Source organism: Haemorhous mexicanus, chromosome 30 (assembly GCF_027477595.1).
Source record: "Haemorhous mexicanus isolate bHaeMex1 chromosome 30, bHaeMex1.pri, whole genome shotgun sequence".
NCBI classification, from domain to species: domain Eukaryota; kingdom Metazoa; phylum Chordata; class Aves; order Passeriformes; family Fringillidae; genus Haemorhous; species Haemorhous mexicanus.
In genome coordinates, this window is record NC_082370.1 from 368,905 (window position 1) to 392,289 (window position 23,385).

Sequence of the window (23,385 nt, forward strand, 5' to 3'; positions counted from 1 at the left end):
ATACCCCAAAAGAAACGAGTCAAAACAGAATTGAGAGGTCAAATTAGTGCTTGGACAGCAGGGGCGAGGTCCGAAGCTGGCAGAGAGCTGAAAACCTCGGTCACCACTCACCCCAGTTAGAGAAATCAGTCGGGTCCAGGACTCCTGAACCGGCAAACCAAACTGAAGCCGGGGTATACCCCCATTGCCTTCGCGAGGATGGGACTCCCGGCTCTGCTCTCTAAGGGACAGAACTGCACACTCCTCCTCTTCCGAGTCACTCTCTGGGAGTGGCAGCAGGGAACTGCGGACCTGTCAACCCCCCTACCCTGAGCTGATCACTTTTAATACAGGCATTAAAAAGGAGAAAGATCTCCTGCCCTGTTTATTTCAATCATCATCATCAGTCTTGGTAATGGGGCTGTAGGTCCTTCCTTGTATTACAGGTTACCCTACCTTGCCGGATCCTGCCAGGTAAGTAGGGGAAGGAGTCACATTTTCTGGCATTTTGGATAAGGATTCAATTTTCCTAACAGGGTAGTGAATTTTTGATCTTACATGAGTCACCACTTCTTCAGTGTCCAAAATTCCCTTCTGTGTAATGGGTGTAATTTATCCCAGCTGGCCCAGAAATGCCCAGTCTCATAAAACACCATCAGTGATTTTGAAAAACTGACATATGTCAGAGAGAAAACCAAAACATCGTGGTGTATTTGTTTAATTTCACTACAAGGACATGAATTAATCAAATTCTGCTTGTGCTTTTTTGCCATTGGTTTACCCCTTTATGGCTCCTCATGTTTCTTTGATACTTTGCCCACCCATGGGCAGCTGGTGATGATGTCACTGCTTCATTTCCCAGACAGATTCTGCTCTCAAGTCTATTAGATTATTATTAAGGTTTTTTTAATCAAGATTCAGACCTCAAGAGAAATTCTATGACAGTTCTAATCATGGCCCCTGCAAGATAAAAATCTTATCTTTTGTTTTGCTAATCAAGCTGCAGGCAAAGGTCAAAGCAGTCGGGAGTTTTATTGAGATTCAAACACTTCTAACAACACAAGTGACTGCTGGCAATTACAGGAGAAGTAAACAACCAGTTTTTCCTTCAGCTGCTTAATGGCCTAATGCTGCTGAAGTTTTTGCAGTAAATTTCTGTTGAAACTGGATTTGTTTAAACCCACTGGTTCACATAATGAAATAGCAGACAATTACCAGACCCTGATTTTTATCAGAAGCTGTAGAAATGTCAGAGTAACCATGGAAAAATTTTGGGGTTTTTTTTTTCTCCCTGATATCAACATTAACACCAAGATTCCCCAGTTTTGGCTGGGGAATACCACTGATCTTTTGTATGAAACAAATAGATTTGGAGCAGCTTCATGGACAGGCCACCAGTGATGTGGCACTGCTAGTTTGGTTTCTCACTATAATGATTAGCTCCAACAGGGAAAGATTCCAGATACAATTAGAAATGCTCCTTTATTCTAATAACCCATCTCACAAAGCAAGGAGATCCTGCATAATTTGCATCAGGGAGATGGGAAAGAAATTCTACATAAACATTTCTAAGTATTTAATTGAAATCTTGAAAAGAGAGGTAGAAAAATAAGGAGAGGGATTTAATTTCAGCTGGGGATTGTTCCCAAATATACTTCCACACCACATCTTTCAGCTTTTACAGTTTGTTATAACTGAAATGCTCTGTTATGTTTTCAGGAGAACACAGTATATGATGGATAGAAGCTTTCTGGGTATGTTTTCTTTTTCTTTGGCATTTTCTTCCTGACATATTTTGGCAAAATAGAGAAAGAGAAAAAAAAAAAAAACAGGAAAAATATTAATGCCTCCCATAATGAAAATAATGAAGGGCTGATTCTGTTTCCCCTCAACCCAATTAAAAATACTTATTGAAACAGATCCAGCATTCCTTATCCATATTGAGAAGTCAGTCACAAGGAGCTGCATGACAGTTTGCAGTGGAATTACCTCTGGGTCCTCAACATGAAGCTGGAGAATTCCTCATTAATGAGAACACAATCTCAAAAAAAATTACCAGCAATTAGGTAACCATTTCAGTGGTTATGTAGAAAGAGTGAGGCCAACTCAGCATCACATTATCATTCGTGAAATAAACAGGGCAGGAGACAACTCTCCTTTTTGATGTCTTTATTAAAAGTCATTAGCTCAAGGTTGAGAGGCCCGAAGGACCTGCGGGTTCACCGTCACAGCTCCCTGGAGTGACTCGGAGGAGAAGTCAAATGCAGCTTTTGCCACCAGGGGACAGAATTGCGAGTCCAGCCTCACGAGAACAAGTTGGGTTACACTCTCCCGGGATCACAAATTTGAGGTGGCAGTCTCGGGTCCTGGCTCCAACCAACATCTTCTGAAGTTGTGATGAGGGGCCACTAAGGTTTTTCAGAGTCTCTGCTGGCTTTTCACCTCACCCCTAATGTCTAGAGACCACTTTGATCTCTGAATTCCATATTGGCTCGCTGGTTTAGGGGTTTATTAATTGCGTTTGGAATGGGGGCTTGCCCCATTGCATTTTGGCTCTAAACTTATCTGCATATCAACTCCTGGTCCCCTCCCCTCCACCATCTGGGGGGGGATGCCATCCTCCCACCTGGCCACAAGCAGGGTGAAGCTGATACAATAGAGTGAATTCTCAACCACAGATGGCTAACGACCTGACACTTAACAGGTGATTACAACAAGCAGCTATCTAAAGCACTCCTCTGCCAGAACTGGTTAAACTTGTAATTCTACAACTTTTGGGAAAAAATGGGTAACCCTTTTTTTGTTCATAACATCAAGCAAAGCCTTCTTGACAAATGAGTTCTTTGCCACCACTCCCTCCCTCCAGTTGTGATGATTCTTTATCATCAATTCACTGCTGGAAATCACTCTGAGCTATTTTGAGGTGAAACATTTAGTACTTGTTAATGACTCAAGGAAGAGTATTGGTGTTTATTGACTCCTTGCCACCTAAACCAAGTATCCCCTCTGTTGGCAGCTCCCATGATTTATCCTTGAAAGAGGCTGAACTCAAGTTCAGGGACTCCAAAATGCAACTTCAGTTTCAGGAATGTTCTGTTTCCCCTGAGAGCCATAAAAATCTCAAACTAATGGTGCTATATCCGGAGCTGTGGTGCAGGAGGGGGCATGAGGGAGGAGCACTGTCAGGGTTTAAAAGCATGTCCTTCCTTGAGCACTTGGAAAATGAAGGACAAACTTAATTATTGTTAAAGTCAGGGATCACTAATTAAACCCCCAAAAGCAAAAGACACCAAACCCCTGTTAATATTTTTTTAATTTAGTTTTAATTCTAAAAAGTAGAGGAAAACAGCTATTTTGGAAAAGAGAACTTCTTGCACTGGCTTTTTTATAGTTTGAGGATGCCCAGTCCAGCAGTATCCCATCCCTGAACTCCAATGGAATCGTGAAAAAGGGATCTCAGGGCGAGCTGTTGCCCTTAGGAAAACAGGTATTTCTGAAAGAGATGTCCTGGTGTGCAGGGAGAGCACAGACAGCACTGCAATGAGCAGCCTATCCCTAAAATACTTGCAAACTTCCAAGATTTTGTGTGCAATCAAGCTTTGATGTTCTCACAATTCATTGCTGACTTTTTAACATGTGGAGGATTTTTTAGAAAAACCTGTCTTTTCCTTATGTATTTAATTATCCAGTGTGTCAGCTGACCTGCAAGAAACATGCTTTTCTCAAAAATCCAGGAAGAGATCCATTTCAGAGATAAACGTGGTCTATTTGGGGATTATTATTAAAATTACTATTACTGTTACTATTATTATTACTATTGTGATACCACTAGTGACCCCTCACAACATTAACCATTCTATGATTCTGTGATCATTACCATTATTATTGCTATTATTCTTCTTCCTATTCCCTTGGCCTTACATTTCTCTACACTTTTAGAAAACTGACTCTTTTTTGTTTTCAGTGTTACTCTGTCAGAGCCCCATCACAGAATAATCACAGAGAAAAAGAACTTTTCATTCTGTTTTTTTTAGTACTTAGTTCAGGCACTGCTGCCTAGTGGTCTGCACTGAGGCAGCTGAATTTAACTGCCAAACTCAAAGTGTTTCTGCTGTTTTTCTCTTTTTTCTCCACTCCAGACTATTTATCTACTTCAGTTACTCCATTACTGCTTATCTACTTCGAAAAGGCCTTTTGCTGCTACCAGATATCACAAAATATGAAGGCAAGGAGCTAAAATTTTTGCTTGTTGCTGTTTCCTTTATAGAAAACAATATTTCAAGCATGTCCAGTAAAACAAGCAGCTTGTCTGGGCTCAGGCTGGTGAAGCAGAAGTGGATTTGGAGTACTCAGCGCAGGAAGAATTTCCTCACAAGGTACACACAGAGAACTCATGCCAGTTCAAACAGGATAAATTCACATCCCCAAAAAGTCTGTGCATTCCCATCAGCTGCCTGATGAGTTGTATGAGAATTTATAGCATGTATGAGAAATTACAGAGAATCTGAACAGCCAAACCCCTGCCAATGCAGAGGAAAAGGAAAATGTATTTATTTATGAGCACTGAGCCCAGACCCATAAATTGACTCCTCCTTTTGCCAAAGAACAGGTTCCATGGGGTTGTTAGCAAGCTGTTTTCAGGCACTTCTATGGCTTACACTCTGATGGTATATCCATGGAACATTTGATTGGGAATTCAGCTGCCTGATTCTGAATGCACGACACATGGCCCAAAGAGAGGCAGTTAAATTAAATTACAAGACTTGGCTGGGATGTTGTTTCATTTGTGACATGCCTGTTTTTTCTACCCCGGAAATATCTGAATATAAATCTCATCCCAAGCTATATTTCTATATGGATCTGGACATATTGCAAGGCTTCTGATGATTCCTGAGAATGATATGCCCCTAGTGCTGCCAAGAGAGGATGCCTAAACACCCCACAATCCATGTTCACCTCCCTGGGGATATTTGTTTTGCTGAAAGCCAGGTATAAAATACAATTTGGGGTCTATGGAGACAGGTGGTAAACCTGTCAAAGACTAGCAAATGGGCCAGTCTACATATACTGTACCCTCTGGAATGTCTTGGGCAGTTTTGCCATCTCATGGTGATCTGGAAGCAAAGCTGGGGCAAAAGGATCTGGGAGGAGAAAGTGGTGCTACAGGAACTAAGGCAAATGGGGAAAAAGTCAGGGAAGGCAGAGAATTTCCCTCACCAGTTTACCTTCCCACTTTACCCTGATTCCATTTTACACCAGGTTGTGCTCCATGCACTGCACAACCAATTTATGCCTGACACTGAACTTTGAGGATTTCATTTTTGGTCCCACTGCTGCTGAGCAATGGCTACAGCCAGGGAGGAAAATCTCCCTTCCTGCAAGGGATGTGCAGGCTGGTCCAGGCATCCATGAGCTCATCCCAAACAGGAACATGGAGTGTTGGCTCTGCGAAGAGGTCACAGCAGCTTGGGAGATGCCAGAGCAGAGGCAGGGAGGGAGGCAGGTTTGGAGAGCTTCAGTATCAGAAACATCAGCAGAAAATGCTTGAAATTAACTGAGGAGACCAAGGGAATGTTGAGACTGACGCAGAAAATGAGCCCTTCCCATGAAACTGATTACTGCAGTGAGTTAATAGTGTATCTTCTTCTCACTGTTTTAAACAACCAAGGTTCTGCAATTGTTTTGGGATTAATTTTGTTTATTCAAACAGAGGGAATTCTTCTGAGGGAGAGGAAGATTATCTTTAGAGAGGCTTTTCAGTGGGGTCCAAGCTCAGTTGCTGTGAAGGGGTAATGTGGACATGTGGAAATTAGGAAACCAAAATTAAGCTGGGTTTGTTTTCCTGCTCTCCCTTCTAATTATTCTTCACCTAAGAGATATTCCTAAGAGATACAGTCCCTTATGAAAGGGAATAACAGCCTGGTCTAAATTTAGAAGAGAGAACTCCTAGGTAAATGGGAAGGCAGGAATGATGCAAAGACAAAGGAATCAAGCCACAGGGGGGAAAAATAATTTGAAAACCCCCCAGAAATATTTTTTTAAGATGATAAAAGTAAAAGGAATCTGCCTCTTTGGGATCTGTATTGGTGACATGACTCAGCACCTTCCTGCAAGTTGAGACCAGCTCAGGACAAGCAGCAAACCACAGCAATGGGATTTCTATTCTCTTTGCAACCACTCAGATTTCTCTAAAAAACCAGAATATTTTTAACTTTTTGCTTCATTTTAAAAAAAGTCCATGTTTGAAAGGAAAATTAGAAATGAGAGGTATTTTGTTTATTGGGGAGAGCAAAACAGATTGCCAAGAGCCATGACAAATTCTTCCTCTTGTCATTGTTCGACACTGGCCAAATGCCAGGCACCCATGAAAGTTGTTTGCTTACCTTCATTTGTCACAGCTGGGCAGAAGAGAGGGCAAAAATTTTAAAAAGGGCTCATGAGTTGAGATAAGAACTTCGACTCTAAGGGCAAAACAAGACTAAATTTAAAGCTATAAGGTAAATTTATTCTTAACAAAGTCAGAGGAGGATAATCCTATTGATCCCATTGTTCCCATTGATCCCATTCCATCTCATTGATGACATTGATGCCATCCCATACCATCCACTCCACCCCATTGATCCCAGTGTAAAATGAGCCTTTAAAACACTTCCTCCCCGCCCCCCGCCAGCCCCATCCTCTTTCCCATGGACAGTGCAGGGAAACAGGGTGTGGGAGTTCTGGTCAGTTCATCACTCAGGATCTTCTTTTGTTTGCTCAGAGAGAGGAGTCTTGTCTCTGCTGTGCCATGGGATCCCTCCAATGGGCAGTCTTCCCAAAACTACTGTGGTGTGGGCTCCTAGTCCACGGGGTGCAGTCCTCTAAGGATAGGCTGCTCTAGTTTGAAAGCAAGAGTTCTCTTTCTCTATATCCGGAAGCAAGGGCCCTGTCTCTCTATTCGGGTCTCCCACTCGATCAGCTTTTTCTAGTATCTATCTGCTCCAGTGTAAGCACTTTTCCCATGGGCTGCAAGTGGTTCTCTGCATCCCCCGTGGGCTTCATTCATTACAGGGGGCAGTTTGTTTCATTATAGTCCTCACCACAGCTTGTAGAGGAATCTCAGCTCTGACGCTTGGAGCATCTCCTCCCCCTCTTTTCCTACTGACCTTGAGGCCACCATGTTGTTTTTCCTCACATGTCCACACTTCCTCCTCTTCTCTGACTAGAAGAAAAATTGCTGCTTGTAGGTATAAGTTCCATTAATGTAAAGATTCTTGCAAGATCTCACAGTGATTAGAGGTTGATCTCATCTAGGTTCTGTGTGAGGGAATCGCTCGTCATGCTTCTGCTTCCGGCCAGGCAGCCCCGCTGCCATTGCCTGGGCAGCAGCGGCCACCATGGCGCTGTTTAACGCCTCTCCTCTTAAGGGCGCCGGGAAGGAGAAGCTGCCCTGCCCTTCTGCTGCCCTGTCCTTTTCTGCCCTCCCCTTCTGCCCGTGGCACAGCTGGCTAGAGGCAGCCAGGCAGGCAAGGCTTGCCACAGGCTGCACCGAGGTGGAGGTGGCCATAGTGGCTCCAGGGATGGCCCTGGCGGCGGTGCCTCACCAGCCCCAGAAAAAACTGCACGTGGGCTGTTTTGATTTTCTTCTTAAATAAGTCATCACAAGGGTTTTACCAACCTCTTTAATTGGCTCAGTAGCATGTCCACTTCCAGAGCCATCAAAGACTTGTTCTGTTGGTCATGATCAAAGCTTTGAAGCTTCTCAGAAAAGCCACCTTTTTTGCCCTCACCCCCTTCCAAAAACTGGTCTGTGCCAAATTAACACAATCTCCAAAAGTCTTTTAATGAAACTAGATGAGTGTCTAAAGAATATGACAGCTCAGGCTCAAAATCTTGGGCCTGGGGTCAGAACAAATCAGGGAATTAACCGAAGAACCATAAATTATAAAAAAATGCTAAACATTTAGGAATCCAAACATCTTTGACAGCTACAAAACTGGAAATATTTTTCTCCTTTCAAAGTGCACAAAACACAGATCATTTTTTTCAGGCAGATATTTCATTATTTGAGGCTTTTTCTTCTAATGAGAAGAAGCATTTTGTCAGCGCAGGCCCCCAGCCGGGTAATAATTAGCATTGACTCCACGATTGCAGAAGGCTGATCAATTGCTTTATTATCTATCTCGTACTATATTCTACTATATTTATTAAGACCATCCAATACAGCTTTGACCCAATTGGTCAATCAATCCAAACACCACTGTCCTGGTTTAGGGCAAATTTGGGAGAGAATCCCCAAAAAGGGCTTCTCCAGAAAACAAACCCACACGGCCCCTCCCCGCAACTGGTTCGGGAAGAATTCCTCGGAGAGAAGTGGAAAGAACCCGTTTATTTGACAAGCACAGCGCCCCCCAACACAATACCGGATGACAGCATTCTTTCACCGCTCTGAAAAAAGATGACAAATTCAGAAAATCTCTCCTGGGGGTGGTCGCTGTTATCAGTCCCTCCAGCACTGGGGCAGCTGCTGCAGCCACAAGATGCAAATTCTCTCTCGGTGTTTCCAGGTCCCAGTCCAGAGCAGTTGGCAGGTCCAAACAAGAGAGGGGAAACAGTCCAGGAAGGAATTTGGACTGTTTAGCTAAATTAACTAATGAGAAGGGGGTAAAAAAAAAGCAAGAGCAAGCAAATGCAAAGCAGAAGCAAAAGCAAAAGCAAAAAGCAGGGCAAAAAGCAAAAAAGCAGCACTATGTACTGTGCTATCTGTATGTCCCACCAAGTGGCTGATAAGAGGCCCAAAACAAAATTTTCACTCTGCCAGTCTTAAAGGCACAGAACATAATATCTAGCATAAATTACACACACACAAATGGGGATAACAGCATCCTAACGTCACCCTAGGACAACCATCCAGTGTCGAATTAAGAAATCACCCTTTGCTAAACAATCTCTATAACACAGTCCACATGTGCACAACAACAGGTGCAGCGAGTGGAGATAAGAATTGTTTCTCATTCTTTCCTCTGAGCTTTCTCATTGCTTTTCCCAGGAAAATGCCTGGGAAGTTCGTCTGTTGCTCTCTGTGTCCAGAGAGCTGCTGCCACAGCATTTTGTATTTCTTTTTATCCTTAAACCACAGCTTATTCCAGAGAGAAGTGCAGCAAACAGCAGCAACAGGACTGGATGTGCCCTGACAATTCATTACTGGTCCCTGATGAATTAAATCTCTTTGGAGAAGGAAGACAACACAAGAAGGGAGATTTCCTGGGCTATCTCCCTGCTGCCTTCACTGAAGGTTCTCCAGTCAAGCCATGTTGTCTCAGTTCACTCTCATCTCCAAGCCAGAAAGGAAAAACTTCCCTTTTTCTCCCAGGGCTTTGGATTATTTTCTCCTTTTTTTGGATGTCAGGCTGGTCATTGTCACATCTTTCCCCCACTAGTGCTTGTCTTTGGGAATACTTTCACCCTGCATAAAGCCAGGGGTAATTGATTTCCCTCCCAGAGCACACACAGACCTGTGGCATATGCACTTCACTTGATTTGTAAACTCACGGGACAGGCCTGAAGGCAGGAGGTTTTTCTCAAAATAGGAGTTTCCCCCGTCCCATGATGGTGGGGAGCAAACTGCCCTTCCAAACTGGGATATGTCCCAATATTACCTGCTTAGATGTTCCTTAGCTTTTTCCCAAGCAAAGATGCCCAACCAAAGTGGGTTTAGTGCAAGTTTTGGCAGCCCTAAAGACTGAAAGAATCTCGACACAGAACTAAGGGTGCTCAGGGTAACCTGTAGTTTTTCCACTTTTTTGGAAAATAAAGGTTCTGCTGTGTACAGTGGGAATGCTGTGTCATGGGTCATGTCCATCATTCCTTCTGCAGGTCTTTGGGGCTGGTGATGGGAGCTGGCAGGCAAACAGGGCTGGGGGTGGGATTTGCCCAGAGGAGCTCTGGCTGCTCCATCCCTGGAACTGTCCAAGGCCAGGTTGGATGGACTTAGACTCTGGTCTAGTGGAGGATGTCGCTGTCCATGGCAGGGATGAGCTTTAAGGTCCTTTCCAACACAAACCATTCCATGATTCTGTGATCAGGAGAGGGGTTTTTCCTCTGGGATTTCAACACTAAGGCTCCATCCTTTGTCACTTTGCAGGCAGGGAGCTGCTTCCATGCCTAAAACCCAGCACAAGCCAACGCATTCCCCTAAATTATGTCCTAAAGCTGTCTTGCAGGCACTTGCCTTTGGATGGGAGCATTAATGAGCTTTGCCAGACCCATTACAGCGCCAGGCTGACACAGCTCTTCAAAGAAGATTTAAAACAAAAATTGCAGGGGTTTGGATTATGTCCCCTCTGTTGCCGTGGTTGGTTCATAACACGTTGGGTATTTAGAAAATAAATTTTTTATAAATAAAAAGGCCCATTTCATAGCCAAGTGACAGGTTACAGCAAAACCCAAAACATATAAATGCCAAGGGCTTTTTGCAGTTTATAAAACCTTGTTTCTAAGTTTATATAAAACATCTTTCTGGCTGTGCTTTGTGGTTTTTAAAGAACTCGAGGACCGAATCCAAAAAGCGCTGAAATTGATGGAAATCCTCTCATTGATATAAGTAGTTTGGGTGAGCGTGTCCAGGATGGATGCACAGGGAGATGTCTCCAGCCAGGGATGAAGGATTCTTGCCCTCTGGTGGCTGTTGTGAAATCAAGTATCAGGAAAAACTGCTCTAGAGCTGGATTAGGAAAAAAACCCACCAGTCAGTCTCAGAGTGCTGGGAAGGTGAGCCTGCAGTGACAGAGGATGTGTCTGGTAACATTAGAGGAGCTCCCCCAGGGCAAAAAGGGCAAGAACTATTTTTTTTCCCCCTACTTTTCCTTCTCTGTTGTTCCCAGATTCTGACCCGTTAAGCTACACTAAGTGGGAGATTTTTCAGGGCTGCACTGATGAATCCTCTGTTATTCACCAGCTCAGAAGACCCTGCCCAACTCTGCAGCACCACAAAAATGATTTTTTATAAGGACTGATTGCCTGGAGATCCCAAAAACCGCAAAAGGTCTGTGGAGGAGCTGGGTTCCTCCTGGGTTTGCTGGTCAGGGTGAGAAGAGAGATACTCTACTCCTTGATTTTTTAACTCTGCTGAAAGCCAGAGCAATTTGGCCATCAAAGACACGGTCTGTGTTGTTGAAATCACCACTGGACTGTGAGAAGGGAGGTGAAAATGGATCTTTTAATTTTCAGTTTCTTTTAAGCCTATGATTTTTTAACGTTTCAAATTATTCATATTATATTTATTTCTATTTATTTTATGTACTATACAGTGTATATAATATATATTGATATAATATATTTAAATTTAATATATTTAGCAATAATATATTTAACTGTAATACATTTAAATACAACATATATTTAGCAATAATATATATTACATTAAAATAAAGTATTTTAAATAATTTTAAAGTTAGTAACTCAACCTGGCCACTTTTGTAAAAGATAACAAAAACCCAGAATTTTAACACTGGTTCTGTGAGGGACAGGTGGTGTCTAGGGCAAGGCACTCTGTGTTTACCATTCCTATGGTATTCCAGGTGCAAAATCCTCATGGCAGGTGCTCTTCCTTAACCCAGACTTCCTGCTGGGAAAGGGGGACAGGGATTCCCATCCTAAATTGCTGCTGTTAGGGTACCTGAGCCCAGCACCTTCTCTCTCTCTTAGGAGCTGAACAGGTGCCTTGCAACCCCTGTCCTTTGGAGGCTCTTGACTCTTCAGCTCTGTTTGTCCCCTGAATTTTTCTTCTCCATCCTTCTCCACTTGAATTTCAGTCAGAGGCAACAGCTGCACAGAAGTTCCCATCTCCAGAGGCATTGACATCCAGAGGTGATGGAGATGATTTACCCAGATGCAGCATTATCATCATTCTCCATCAGAGCCTGTTGTACCATGGCAGTAGCCAGGCTAGGGCTGTAAATCCTAAAAAAAGCCAGGCTGGGTGTCCTGGGGTGACTTTATGATGTTTGGATCTCCATTTGACTGTTTAGCCCAGAAATAAGTTCTGCACCTTTAAGACCCATTCTGAGAGCCAAACTGGGGAGAGAAGAAGCGCATGGTTTGTTACCAGACACTGCACTCACTCCTCCACATTCCAGCTCCTGGACTGCATTGTCTGCAGCACGGACAGAGAGTGGGACAGAGCTCTCCTTTGCTTTTAGTTAGTTTTTAGCTAGCTGAGGCAGACAAGTTCCCTGGACTGTGGTTTCACTTTTAATTGGAACTGTTTAAACCTGCTCTGGACTGAATACCTGGCAGCTCATACCTGGGGCCACCAGGCAGGGCCTGGCCCGCAGCATTTCCAGCACCAGAGGAACTGATGAGAGACTGAGTGAGCTGAGCTGCAGCCCATGGAGGGACTTTGTGAGTTTGTCATCTCTTCGGAGTGGCCAGAGGTTTTTTTGTTTGATATTGTTCATTTCTTTTTGCAGGTAAATGCATTTCCTGTTATATAAATAGGGGTTTTTTTTTCCACTTTTCTTCAAGGAAATATTTTCCTGATCCAGCTGGGGGTGCGGGGGGGGGGGGGGGGGGGGGGGGGCACTTGAATCTGCTTTCTAGAGGACACCCTTTGGAAGTTTCTCCCAAATTTGCCCTAAACCAGGGCACTGGAGCTGTAAATTCTCATCCAGGCTCATCCTTCTTTATACAGAACAATAAATATCTGTTAGGGTCTGAAATAAACAGGGCAGGCGATCTTTCTCCTTTAAATGCCTTTATTAAAAGCGATCAGCTCAAGGTTGGGAGGTTCAAGAGATCCGCGGTTCGGCCGTCGCAGCTCCCAGGAGTGACTCGGAGGAGAAGGCAAATGCAGCTTTGTCCACCAGGGGGCAGAGCTGGGGAGCGGTCCTCACAAAAGCAGGCGGGGTTATATACCCCTGGATCCTGACTTCTGAGTTTTCCATCTAAGGTACTGATCCCAGCTAAGATCTTCTTAGTTAGGGCGAGGGACAACTAAGGTTTTCAGCATCTCTGCTGGCTTCTGACCTCACCCCTCATGTCCAGACACTACTTTGATCTCTAAATTCCATATTGGCTCGCTGGTTTAGGGGTTTGTTAACTGTGGTTGGTGGGGGCCTGCCTTATTTGCTTATCAACTCCTGGTCCCCTCCTTTCCAGGCGGAGGATGCCATTCTCTCACCTGGCCACAAGCAGGGTGATGCTGATACAATGGAGTGAATTCTCAACAATAGATGGTTAACGACCTGATACTTAACAGGTGATTACAACATACAAAGCACTCCCCTCAGCCAGAACTGGTTAAACTTATAATTCTACAACCTTCGGGAAAAAAATGGGTAACCCTTTTTTTCTTCATAACACACTCCTGCTTCTTCCACAGGTCTGTTCTCTTTCTGGATTAAAATGTGCATTTATCCTGAATAATTTTGTGCTGCAGTAGAGTCTGGGAGCTTCAGTGAAGGGCATGATTTAGTCTTTGATAGACACAGACCTTGCTCTAAAAAATTCCCTCCTGAACTTACAGTTGGCCACAAAACCTCTTGCAACTCTAAGGAATAACTTGGAGTGTTAGAATGCCCTTGTGACCACCACATTTGCTGTCAGATAAAAGAATTTTTAAATAAAAATTTGCATTTTTGTTTGGCTTTGTAATTTAAATCCAGTTCCGCTAAGATTACACATCATCATCATTGTTATGAGGTGATGCTGATACAATGGAGTGAATTCTCAACAATAGATGGTTAATGACCTGATACTTAACAGGTGATTACAACATACAAAGCACTCCCCTCAGCCAGAACTGGTTAACTTGTAATTCTACAACCTTTGGAAAAAAATGGGTAACTCTTTTTTTGTTCATAACAGGATCACATTTCTACTGTGTCAGTTCATCATTTTTAGGCATGGCCATGTTTATACACAAGCAGAGACCCCTCCAAGCCAACAGGGCTGTGCCATTTGTTGCTTTGGCTGAGGCAGGTGTGGCCAAAATTTTAAGCTTTAATTTTTAAAAGGTGGCCAAATTTTTAAGCTTTACAAGAAGCTGTGTGTTCACACATGCAGAGAGACCCACACAGCACCCACCATCTGAATCCTGCCCCTCCTTTTGGGCTGGTTTGTGCCTCTTGAATCAACACTCAGTGACAAACAGTCCCTCTGTACTTCTGGTTGTTCCACAGTTATTTTGGGATGCCAGGAAGAAACTTTCCTCTCCATTGTCACGGTTTTGCTTGTCTTCAACCTTCTGTCCTTCTTAAAAGCCTGAGCCTGAAACATCCCTTCCTTCCAGCATCTTAAAAAAAAACCAATCCATCATTCAGGGGAGAAAAATAACCTGGCCATGGGTTTCCTCCACAAAGCATGGCTCAGGCCCATCATGGTTTGTGTTTTATTTCAGGTACAAAACCCAGCCAGTTAGTGGATTGAGAGGTATCTTGGGGGGATATTCCAAGTGGAACAGCTCTGGCATTAGTTTGGGAGTTTCTCTGCAGCACTTCTTTGTGCCTGTTGTGGTGGAAAACTTCCTTGCAGAGTGGCACCCTTGTCCCATCCTTGATTTCTACCCAAGGTTCTCACACAGCACAGACAGAACCAGATAAGTAAAATTAAATTTGAACACAAAGGAGGGAGATCATAACCCTTGGAGTAATTTATGAGGCATGCTTATAGCTGTTCTTTATACATCTCAGGGGGGGTTCACATTGTCCTCCACTGTCCGACATTATTTAGCAGTTGAGTGGTACCTGCAAAAAATAAAATAGAGATCCCAACCCCCAAAAACCCTTCTTAAAGACCCCATTTTTGAGTAATAATCCCGAAAACTCAGAATTTCTGTCAGCAAGTCCTCAGAAAGACTTGAGCAGTTCCTGGTCTGCTCCAAGAATTTACAGCTTAAAGGAAGAAGGGCTTGATTAAAACTCTCATCGCAGCAAATCAAGGGTAGCTCAGGGAAAGGAGGTTCCTACTCTCCCCCTTCCAGAAAAACTTTGCTGCTGGCATTGGTTGAGGATTTTTGCCAGAAAAACACAAGTGAATAAAGTTCTCACTGGGGTGCTGAGTCCTATCTATCACAAGCTGGAATATTTTTATTCATGTGCCTCCAATGTTATTTTGGGAGAGACTGATGAATTCAGGTGCTGTAAAAATAGTCTGCTGCAAAAAAACAGATCCCTCCCTGGCACACTGGAAGGAGGAAGGATGTCACCTGCAGGGACACAACCTTGGGAACACTAGAAGGGTGAGGAGGGGCTGGGCTGGAATTCCCCGAGAAGCTGTGGCTGCCCCTGGATCCCTGGAAGTGTCCAAGGCCAGGTTGGATGGGGTTTGAAGTACCCTGGGGTAGTGGAAGGTGTCCCTAATTAGAGGAGGGAGGTTGGAAAATTGATGGTGATCCCTCCAAGCCTCTTGTGCTAGAAGGGCTCATCCCCATGCCTGATTTGTGAGAGTTTTTTCACTCTGTTTCTTAAAATTCCCAGGAGATTTTAAATGGACTGGTAAACCCTGGTCACATCCCCCATGGGGTCCCCCCTGCACCCAAGCAGTGAGGCTGCTCTGAGTTGTCACAGGAAAAGACAAAATAAAACTGAATTAAAGCACACATGTGGGATATTATTTCATTACACCACTGGCCCAGAGCCTGGGAAAGCTTGATCCTACCACCAGCCAGGCTTTAGGGAGGGCAGGGAATCAGAGGGGAGCAAACCACAGCAGTTTCTGAAGAGCTTTGGTCAATCCCTGGATAATTTTGGTCTCAGCCATGCTATGCCCCTGGGATCATTTCCCTTAACCAAGGGGCAATGTGGCCTGGAAAGGGAGGACACTTTACACCCCATGATGTGCCTGCTCTTTCAGGTATCACCCAAAACAAGCCATTCCCGGGAATTGCCAGGAATTCAGAACTAGGAGCCTGAGTGCTGTCTAGAGCTGTGACAGTTAAATGTCATTCAGTCCCAGTCCAGGTCCCTGTTGCTGTTTGAGCTGGCACCTGGCCTGTCCTCCCTGTTTCAGAAACACCCAGGTGACATCCACCTCCTCTCTCTACCTCTCCCATTGTACATTTGTCTTTTCCTGCAGAAAAAAAAAAAAAAAAGCCACCTGAATATTTATTAGCAAACCAGGATCCTTTCCTACTTGCTTGATGTCAGTGAGGGAGAGGGGCGCAGCTGCTTTCACCTTGTTTGGACTGTTTTGTAAAAAAAAATCATGCAAGAGTCTGTATAAAATCCTGTGGGGGTGGCTCTGATAGGGACAATCACTTGTAAAACTTGCTGCAGAATTCTGTGTATAAATTAAAAAATCCTGTGATAAATAGCATTCCCTATTATTCTTACAGCCAAACTTGACGGGGGAGTTGGGGCAAGGGGGGTGAAAGAGGTTTTTTCAGATATGCATGAACCAACATTTATCAAATCCAGAATAACGTGAAATATGGTGGATTTTGGTGTTGAAAAGCATCATACAAAAATGCCAAGGCTCCTATGCTTTGGGAAGGACGTGATGTGAACAGGAGGGAAAACGAGAGCCTCAGGAAAGGCATAGAAACTGTATTTAAACACGGGTATCTGGTGCCCTCCTGTGGGAATGAGAGGAGCAAATACCGGGTGAATTTAATGAGCAGATCCTTCTCTGCTCTGGAGCCAGGCTGGAAGAGCTGGGGGTGTTTATCTGAAGAGGAGAAGGATACAGGGAGAACTCAGAGCCCCTTTCAGTGCCTGAAGGGGCTCCAGGAGAGATGGGACTTAGGAAAAGACATGGAGGGAAAGGACACAGGGAATGGCTTCCCACTGCCAGAGGGCAGGGTTAGGTGGGATTTTAGGAAGAAATTGTTCCCTGTGAGGATGGTGAGGGGCAAGGATGGATTTCCCAGAGAGGCTGTGGCTGCCCCTGGATCCCTGGAAGTGTCCAAGGCCAGGTTTGAGCAATCTGGGATAGTGGTAGGTGTCCTGGCCCACGGTAGAGGGTGGGATTGGGTGAGTTTTGAGGGTCCTGCCAGCCCAAACCCAGTCCATAATTCCTTGGTATGAGTTGTTCTCATCATTCCATGGAAGACAGCCCCAGGAGGTGGGGGAAGGATGGCTCTGGAGATGAGCCCCCAGGTTCTAAGAGATCTCACAGAACAGCCCCACAAATCTCAGGGCGGGGGTCTTCCTTTTATTGTGGGAATGCAGAACAAGAACTGATGGCAAGAGATGTAAAGCAGGCCAGTTCAGATCAGAAGCAGAGAAAAATGAGCAATGAAGATTAATCTGTGGAATAAACTACTATGGGATTTCCTACCATTTGAGGCTTCTCAAGTCAACACTGGAAGGCACTCGCCAAGTTTTAGTAGTTAATGGTCAAAAAAATACTTGTGGAAAGAACACATTCAAGCATGGAGTGGTAAATCCACAGCTGGAGTGCCAGAGCTGGAAGTCAGTCACAGTTGACAGGAATTAGCAGAGGGCACCTCCTCTGGCCTCGGTTATAGAAGAGAAAAAATAATTTCCTCTAATTGCTTACTTTATCTCTTTAATGAAAGGAACTTTGTCCCACCCCTTGCCATGGGCAAGGACACCTGCCCTTGTCCCAGGTTGCTTCAAGCCCTGTCCAGCCCGGCCTTGGACACTTCCAGGGATGGGGCAATCACAACTTCTCTAGGAATTCCATCCCACCCCTCACCACCCTCACAGCGAGGAATTTCTTCCCAATATTCCATCTACCCTACCTCTGGCAGTGGGAAGCCATTCCCCCTTGTCCTGTCACTCCAGGCCCTTGTCAAAAGTTCTTCTCCAGATCTCTTGAAAGTCTAAGGGTTCTTTGATGTAATAAATTGATGGGTAAAGTTTATCACTTGCTCTGTATCTGATTTGAGACAAGTGTCCTGTGAGGCTTTAACAAGAAGAGAACACACTCAGGTGATTCATCTCTCTTTAACATTGAAATACCCTCCAATACATTAATATAACTGACAGGATGTATGTGTGTGTCATGTCACAGTAATCATAAGCCCTGTGCATGTTCCACATTTATTACACCCTAGATCACTCCCGAGATGATTCATGTGCCTTTTCCTTTCTCTATGTCCTGGTGCCACCTGATGGCGCTGAGCAAAACAGATCCTAAAGCTTCTATAGTACAGTGACATTTATTGCTCCGCCATCAAGGGATAAATCAGGCTGCATTGTCCCCATCTCTGATAACTGACAGTTGTTGTTCCAGGTCAGAGTCACATTCATCATCTATTTTATTTCTTCTCCTCTCAGCCACAGAATACTCCACCGATGTTAAGGTCAGATAAAATCTAATTTGGGCTTTACACAATGGGCCAGCAGAGAACCAAATTAGCATCTATTAACACATTGTGGGCTGCCAGATCGGGAATTACCGGGATTAAGGGGCTGACCAAATACAACTATTCCTGTGCTCCCGTGCAGCACCAAATCAGGGCTGCCCCGCTGACCCGAATAGCCTCCAGAGCTTGCTCCCTGCCTCGGTGCCACAGCACATGTTGGATTTAGATCTGGCTGCTGGCAATTCTTCCTGACCTCAAAACCTTCTCTACTTACTCTGCCAGTTCCAACAGCTTCCCTGAGTCCCTGACATTTATTTCCTCAGGAGGAGGTTTCTTTCATTCCAGTTCAGGTGCTGGAGGAAACAATTAATGATAGAATAAAACCAAATGGAGGCTCTGCATGTGTGTGTTAACCGAGTACCAGATGAACACATCTTTCACAGGGATATTATGGTTGGGATTAGCTGATGAATCTTACATGCAGCTACCCACCAACACTGCTCCATGGGACCTGATTGCACAGATAGTAATATTTAATTTATGATGCCAGTAGCCAAATAGCAGCATGTCACTGCTGCCAGAGGCAGGATCCTCATGTTAACCAGAAGACTCCTTACCAGGGGATGACCACTGACCCCTTCACAGAATAAGGAAAAGCCACGCTCTGGGGTGCCAGGTTAAAAGTTGTGTGGAGGAAGCTAAATGCATTTCACAGAGTGCCCCAACGCTTGCATTTGTTCAGATGAGGAACAAAGTCAGTCACAAACTTCAGCTGTGCTCAGATTTGGGGGAAGATCCCCCAGAGTGCTGAGCTGGTGGGTGTAGGAATGCAGCATCCAACATTCTGAGCAGCTGACAGGGATGCTTGTCCCTGTGACAGTGAAATCCAAGCACCACCACCCCAAGTTCCACTGGTGTATTTTCTGTAAATCCCAAGCACCACCACCCCAAGTTCCACTGAAGTTGTTCCAGCCAGCTCCAACTCTCCCCTCTCAGCTGCCATTTACGACTGTGCTTTTCTCCCCATTCCTTGGCTGGCAGAAGGTCCAAGCAGATCCTCACTGGAGGGCTGAGAGCTATGCCGATACTTTTAGGGGCTTTTGCTCACATTCCAGCAGTGATCCATGCAATGCAGAGCCAGGATTTTTCAGGCAACTGTCTCTGCTTTGCCAAATGCTGTTTTAAACAAAGTGCCCTCAGTTGCAGCTCACTTTCTCCAGAGGAAATGACTCCGTGACCCATCAATTCATCTTTACCATCACCATGGGAGGTCCTCTCCAGCTCTGCCTCTGCTCATCTCCACATCAGCCCACCCCGGCCTGGTTTTCAGGGCTGTTTGTCCCTGCTGAAAGCAACAGCCCAGAACGCAGAGACACACAACATGCAGCACCTTGAGACACAGGTGCACCAACTGAAACAACAACATTTTGTCTTTATTAGGAGTTCCCATGGTAATATAACACAGAGGTCTTAAGGAATAAAACACAAGACTTGGGATTGGGATGGGGGTTGGTTTTGCCATTGAGACAATGGTCAAATATCAGTACTCCTCTTTGTCTACACACATGATCAGCTTTAGCACTTACAGCTCCTCCACTCATGGTTCACAATCACAAATCCAAGGGTTAAATCCAGCTAGTATTAAATCCTACTTTTTTCTTTTATTATTTTTAGAGCTTCAAGTCACTGCGGTTAATTAATTAATTAAGTCATCATCTTTTTTTTTAAGCATTTACATATGACATTCATTAAACAGACACAAAGCGGACGAGCTCTCACAGAAAAAACATGCTTACATAGCCTGCAAAAAACTTTTTTTTGTGATTTTTTTTCTTTCCTTTTCAAGAACAAATTAAAATTTAACAAGTTATCATGAGTCAGTGAAGGAAAAAAAAAAGGAAGACTTAAGTGAATACTGAAGAGCCGCAAGTGTTTCGTAGAATTGAAACGGATCCACAATTCTTTTTTTTTTTTCCCCAACTCGTTCAAATTGATTTTAACATACAGGTGACAAAGAAAAAAATTTAAAAATGAAAATAGCTGCAATATATATATTAAGTTCATGGATTACTTAACAAAACAAAGTGCAAACTCTTTATGCAAAACTAGAAAACCCAGGAGTTGAACCTAAATGCAAAATGCGTGGAGGAATATGGCAAAGTTTTTCTTAACTTTCATGTTCAAAGGGGCCTAAGGAGTTTAGGTGCTGCAGCTGGGAGGGTTTGGGTAGCTAAGTAGCTTCCAGACACTTTGCAAATCCCAGCATTGACACCTCATAACAACAAATTTGGTACTCATTTCTTGAAAGCCTTCATATATATATATATATATATATATATATATATATATATATATATATATATATAGGTTTTTTCCTAAAAGAACCTGTAAACACCATTTAAGAAAATACAACTATGGAAAAACAAGGTCGATGGAGGTGGCAAAGCACAAAGAGAAGACGGAGCAGAAGATCAGCCAAGCACCAGGGCAGGCAGACAGTGGAGGCAACACTGTGGTAATAAAAGCTCTCTGTGCTAAGACAAGTCCTCGGGACTGCTGAGCCCTCCAGCTCTGCCTAAGTGGGGAATCTGATGGTGCAGGTTTATCCTCCATGTCCCAAAACCAAGAAGCCTCCAGTCCCAGGACTACCAGACCTTCAATTCAAGAGGGTGGTTAAACACCCAGACCCTGCTGGCTGCCCCAAAGCTGAGGCATTCCTTTAAGGACCACTGATGGTGTCTCAAATCCTAGGCATGTGAGGCTGGGTGGGGAACAGCCAAGCCTTCCCATGGGGATGTGCAGGATTTCTGCAGGGCTGGGTAGCTGTGACATTCGTACAAGAGATTCTCAGCTGCTGAGAACCCAGCCAGCTCCCAGTTACAGCAGCTGGGCCTGGACTGGAATTGCCACAGGTGCTCAGCAAACACTCCCCGACTGCCCTTTGAGAGCTAAAGATAAACTCTCAAAGCTTTAAATAAGCTCTCCTTGATGGCCAGGGAGGGAGTTTCTGCTACAAAAACCTTTAAAGCAATGTGTTGCTCTTTGCCCACAGCTCCCTGTCCATCCACACCCACCTTCAGGAACAGAAGAAAAACTAACTGCTACAAACTCTTCCAGATACTCCATCCCAGCAGTTTAGATGGTGTCCAGCTCCTCTGTTTGCACCAGCTCAAGACCTGATGGACTCAAGATCCTATGGACCTGCTCCATGCCCTTACTGCAGCTACGTGACAAGAAATGGCTGAAAAATGCAACTAAGGGACACCTGAAGTACCAGGGTGGCAGTGGCAGTGACACTGGCGGGAGTCTGTGACTTGGATGAGGTTTGGGAAGAACAGGGAGAGTCCCAGTTCTCAGATAAGGCTTCGTAAACACAATGACACAGACATATTGAAAACACACACACAAACATTAAAAAAAAAGTTTCCTCAAGGACCTAATTTGCAGCAAAATCCAGAAGAAAAAAGAAACCAAGGAAAAACCAACTGAACAGAATGGAAGTCCCCAAGGATTCTGGCTCAGCCACTAGCTGGGGTGATGTTCTCTGCAATTCCTAGTGCTGGGTCCTGTTTCTCTCTCCTGGCAGCATCCAGTGACCTCAGCGCTGGTGGTGAAAAATGGCCACAGACAGGCTGGGATTCCTGTCCCTTAGTGCTTGCCTAGCTAATTCTGTTGGAACATAGAATCCTACAGAATATCCAGTTTAAAACCTTTGAACTACTCTTCTGCTTGACATCAAAAAAAAAAAAAAGCTTTTTCTATGCATTTATGTTTATATCTTTCTTTTTGTGTGTGTGTGTGTGTCTTGAAGGCAGCTCCTGGGAAATTCACTTTATCCTTCCTTTACTAAAAGAAAGATGCTGAATAGGACAGAGACCATGTATCTCAAATACTCTCTTTACATTTACTCTTTCATGTCAGAGGTGTCAAAACACGGTTTATTTCTTTAAATGTGTAAGGGGCTGGGGTGGGGGGGGGTAAGTGCGAAGGGTTGGTGAAGATGAGGAAGGAACCTGAGGGGACTGAAAGAGGTGCTTTTACTTCAGCCCCTCCCCACACTGGGTGCCCGCAGTAACTGTCACAGGCTCTAAAAGAATCAAAAAGGGTCTCCAGGTGCCCCGGTCCCCCCAGGGTGTACCTGGTGGGCACAGGAGGGTTTGGTCCTTAGCCCAAGCTGGTGATGTTGGCACGGCCACCTGGCGGGGCCACAATGCGCTGGGTCGTGCGGCGTGGGATGTTGTCATCAATCTGTGCCCCTGTGGGAGAGAGAGGAGGAGTCACGAACTCTGCCAGCGTTTAAAATCCATGTGGGTGTGGCACTTTGATGCTGCCTTAATGGTTGGATTTGCTCTTAGAAGGCTTTTCCAGCCTAAACCATTCTGTGATTCTGATTTGGAGGAAAAGCCTTCACTGGCCTGCACTGCCTTAATTCTGCTGAAACCTGTTCTGCCCTGAGCACCTGAAGTACCCAGCCCTGCAAAGGTAAGAGTTGGATGAATGATTATCCCTTAGCCAGCTTTCCTATTCCATTCTATAGTCCACCCTTCCTGCAACTGGAGCACCAGCTGAGAAATCAAATCTTCCACATCCCAGATCCACGGCTCTCAGCTGGCAAAGTTCTCCTGAAGTTTGTGTTATCTTAAAAAAAAAGGGGTTTTTGCTATAGCATCTTAAAACCAGAAAATTCCCATTTCTAAACATAGCTTGAATGGTCTCAAGCTGAAGAAGGGCAGACTTAGATGAGATACTGGGAAGAAATTCCTCCCTGTGAAGGTGTGAAGGGGCTGGGGTGAAATTCGCAGAAGGATTGTGGCTGCTCCATGCCTGGAAGTGTCAAAGACCAGGTTGGATGCAGCTTGGAGCAACCTGGGATAGTGGAAGATGTCCCTGCCCATGGCAGGGGGTGGGAATGAATGGGCTTTAAAGTCTCTTCCCACCCAGACTATTCCAGGATTCTGTGATCTGCCCTCTCTAGACAGCCAGCCGAGGACTGAGCCCAGAATACATTGGAGTGCTCAGCATTCAGGTGACATCATGAGAAGAAGCAGGAATTTGGGACAGCTCTTGTACTACTCTTCCTCCTCCCTAAAGGGAAAAGCTCACAGCTAAAATCCCCCCACAGCCTCTCTCATTCCATCCCTATCCCAGCAGAATGA

General features: G+C 44.6%; 1 protein-coding gene across 2 annotated transcripts in view; it reads right to left on the reverse strand.

The window, feature by feature from the left end:
- Window positions 1–19,641: 19,641 nt before the first annotated feature.
- DPYSL2 (dihydropyrimidinase like 2) overlaps window positions 19,642–23,385 on the reverse strand; it is a 52,372-nt gene continuing 48,628 nt past the window's right edge. For both annotated transcript variants that reach the window (XM_059870390.1, XM_059870391.1), the window contains exon 14: window positions 19,642–22,485. In XM_059870390.1, the coding sequence (XP_059726373.1) occupies window positions 22,394–22,485 (92 nt within the window). In that variant the 3' untranslated portion in view covers window positions 19,642–22,393. The remainder of the gene's footprint in view (window positions 22,486–23,385) is intronic.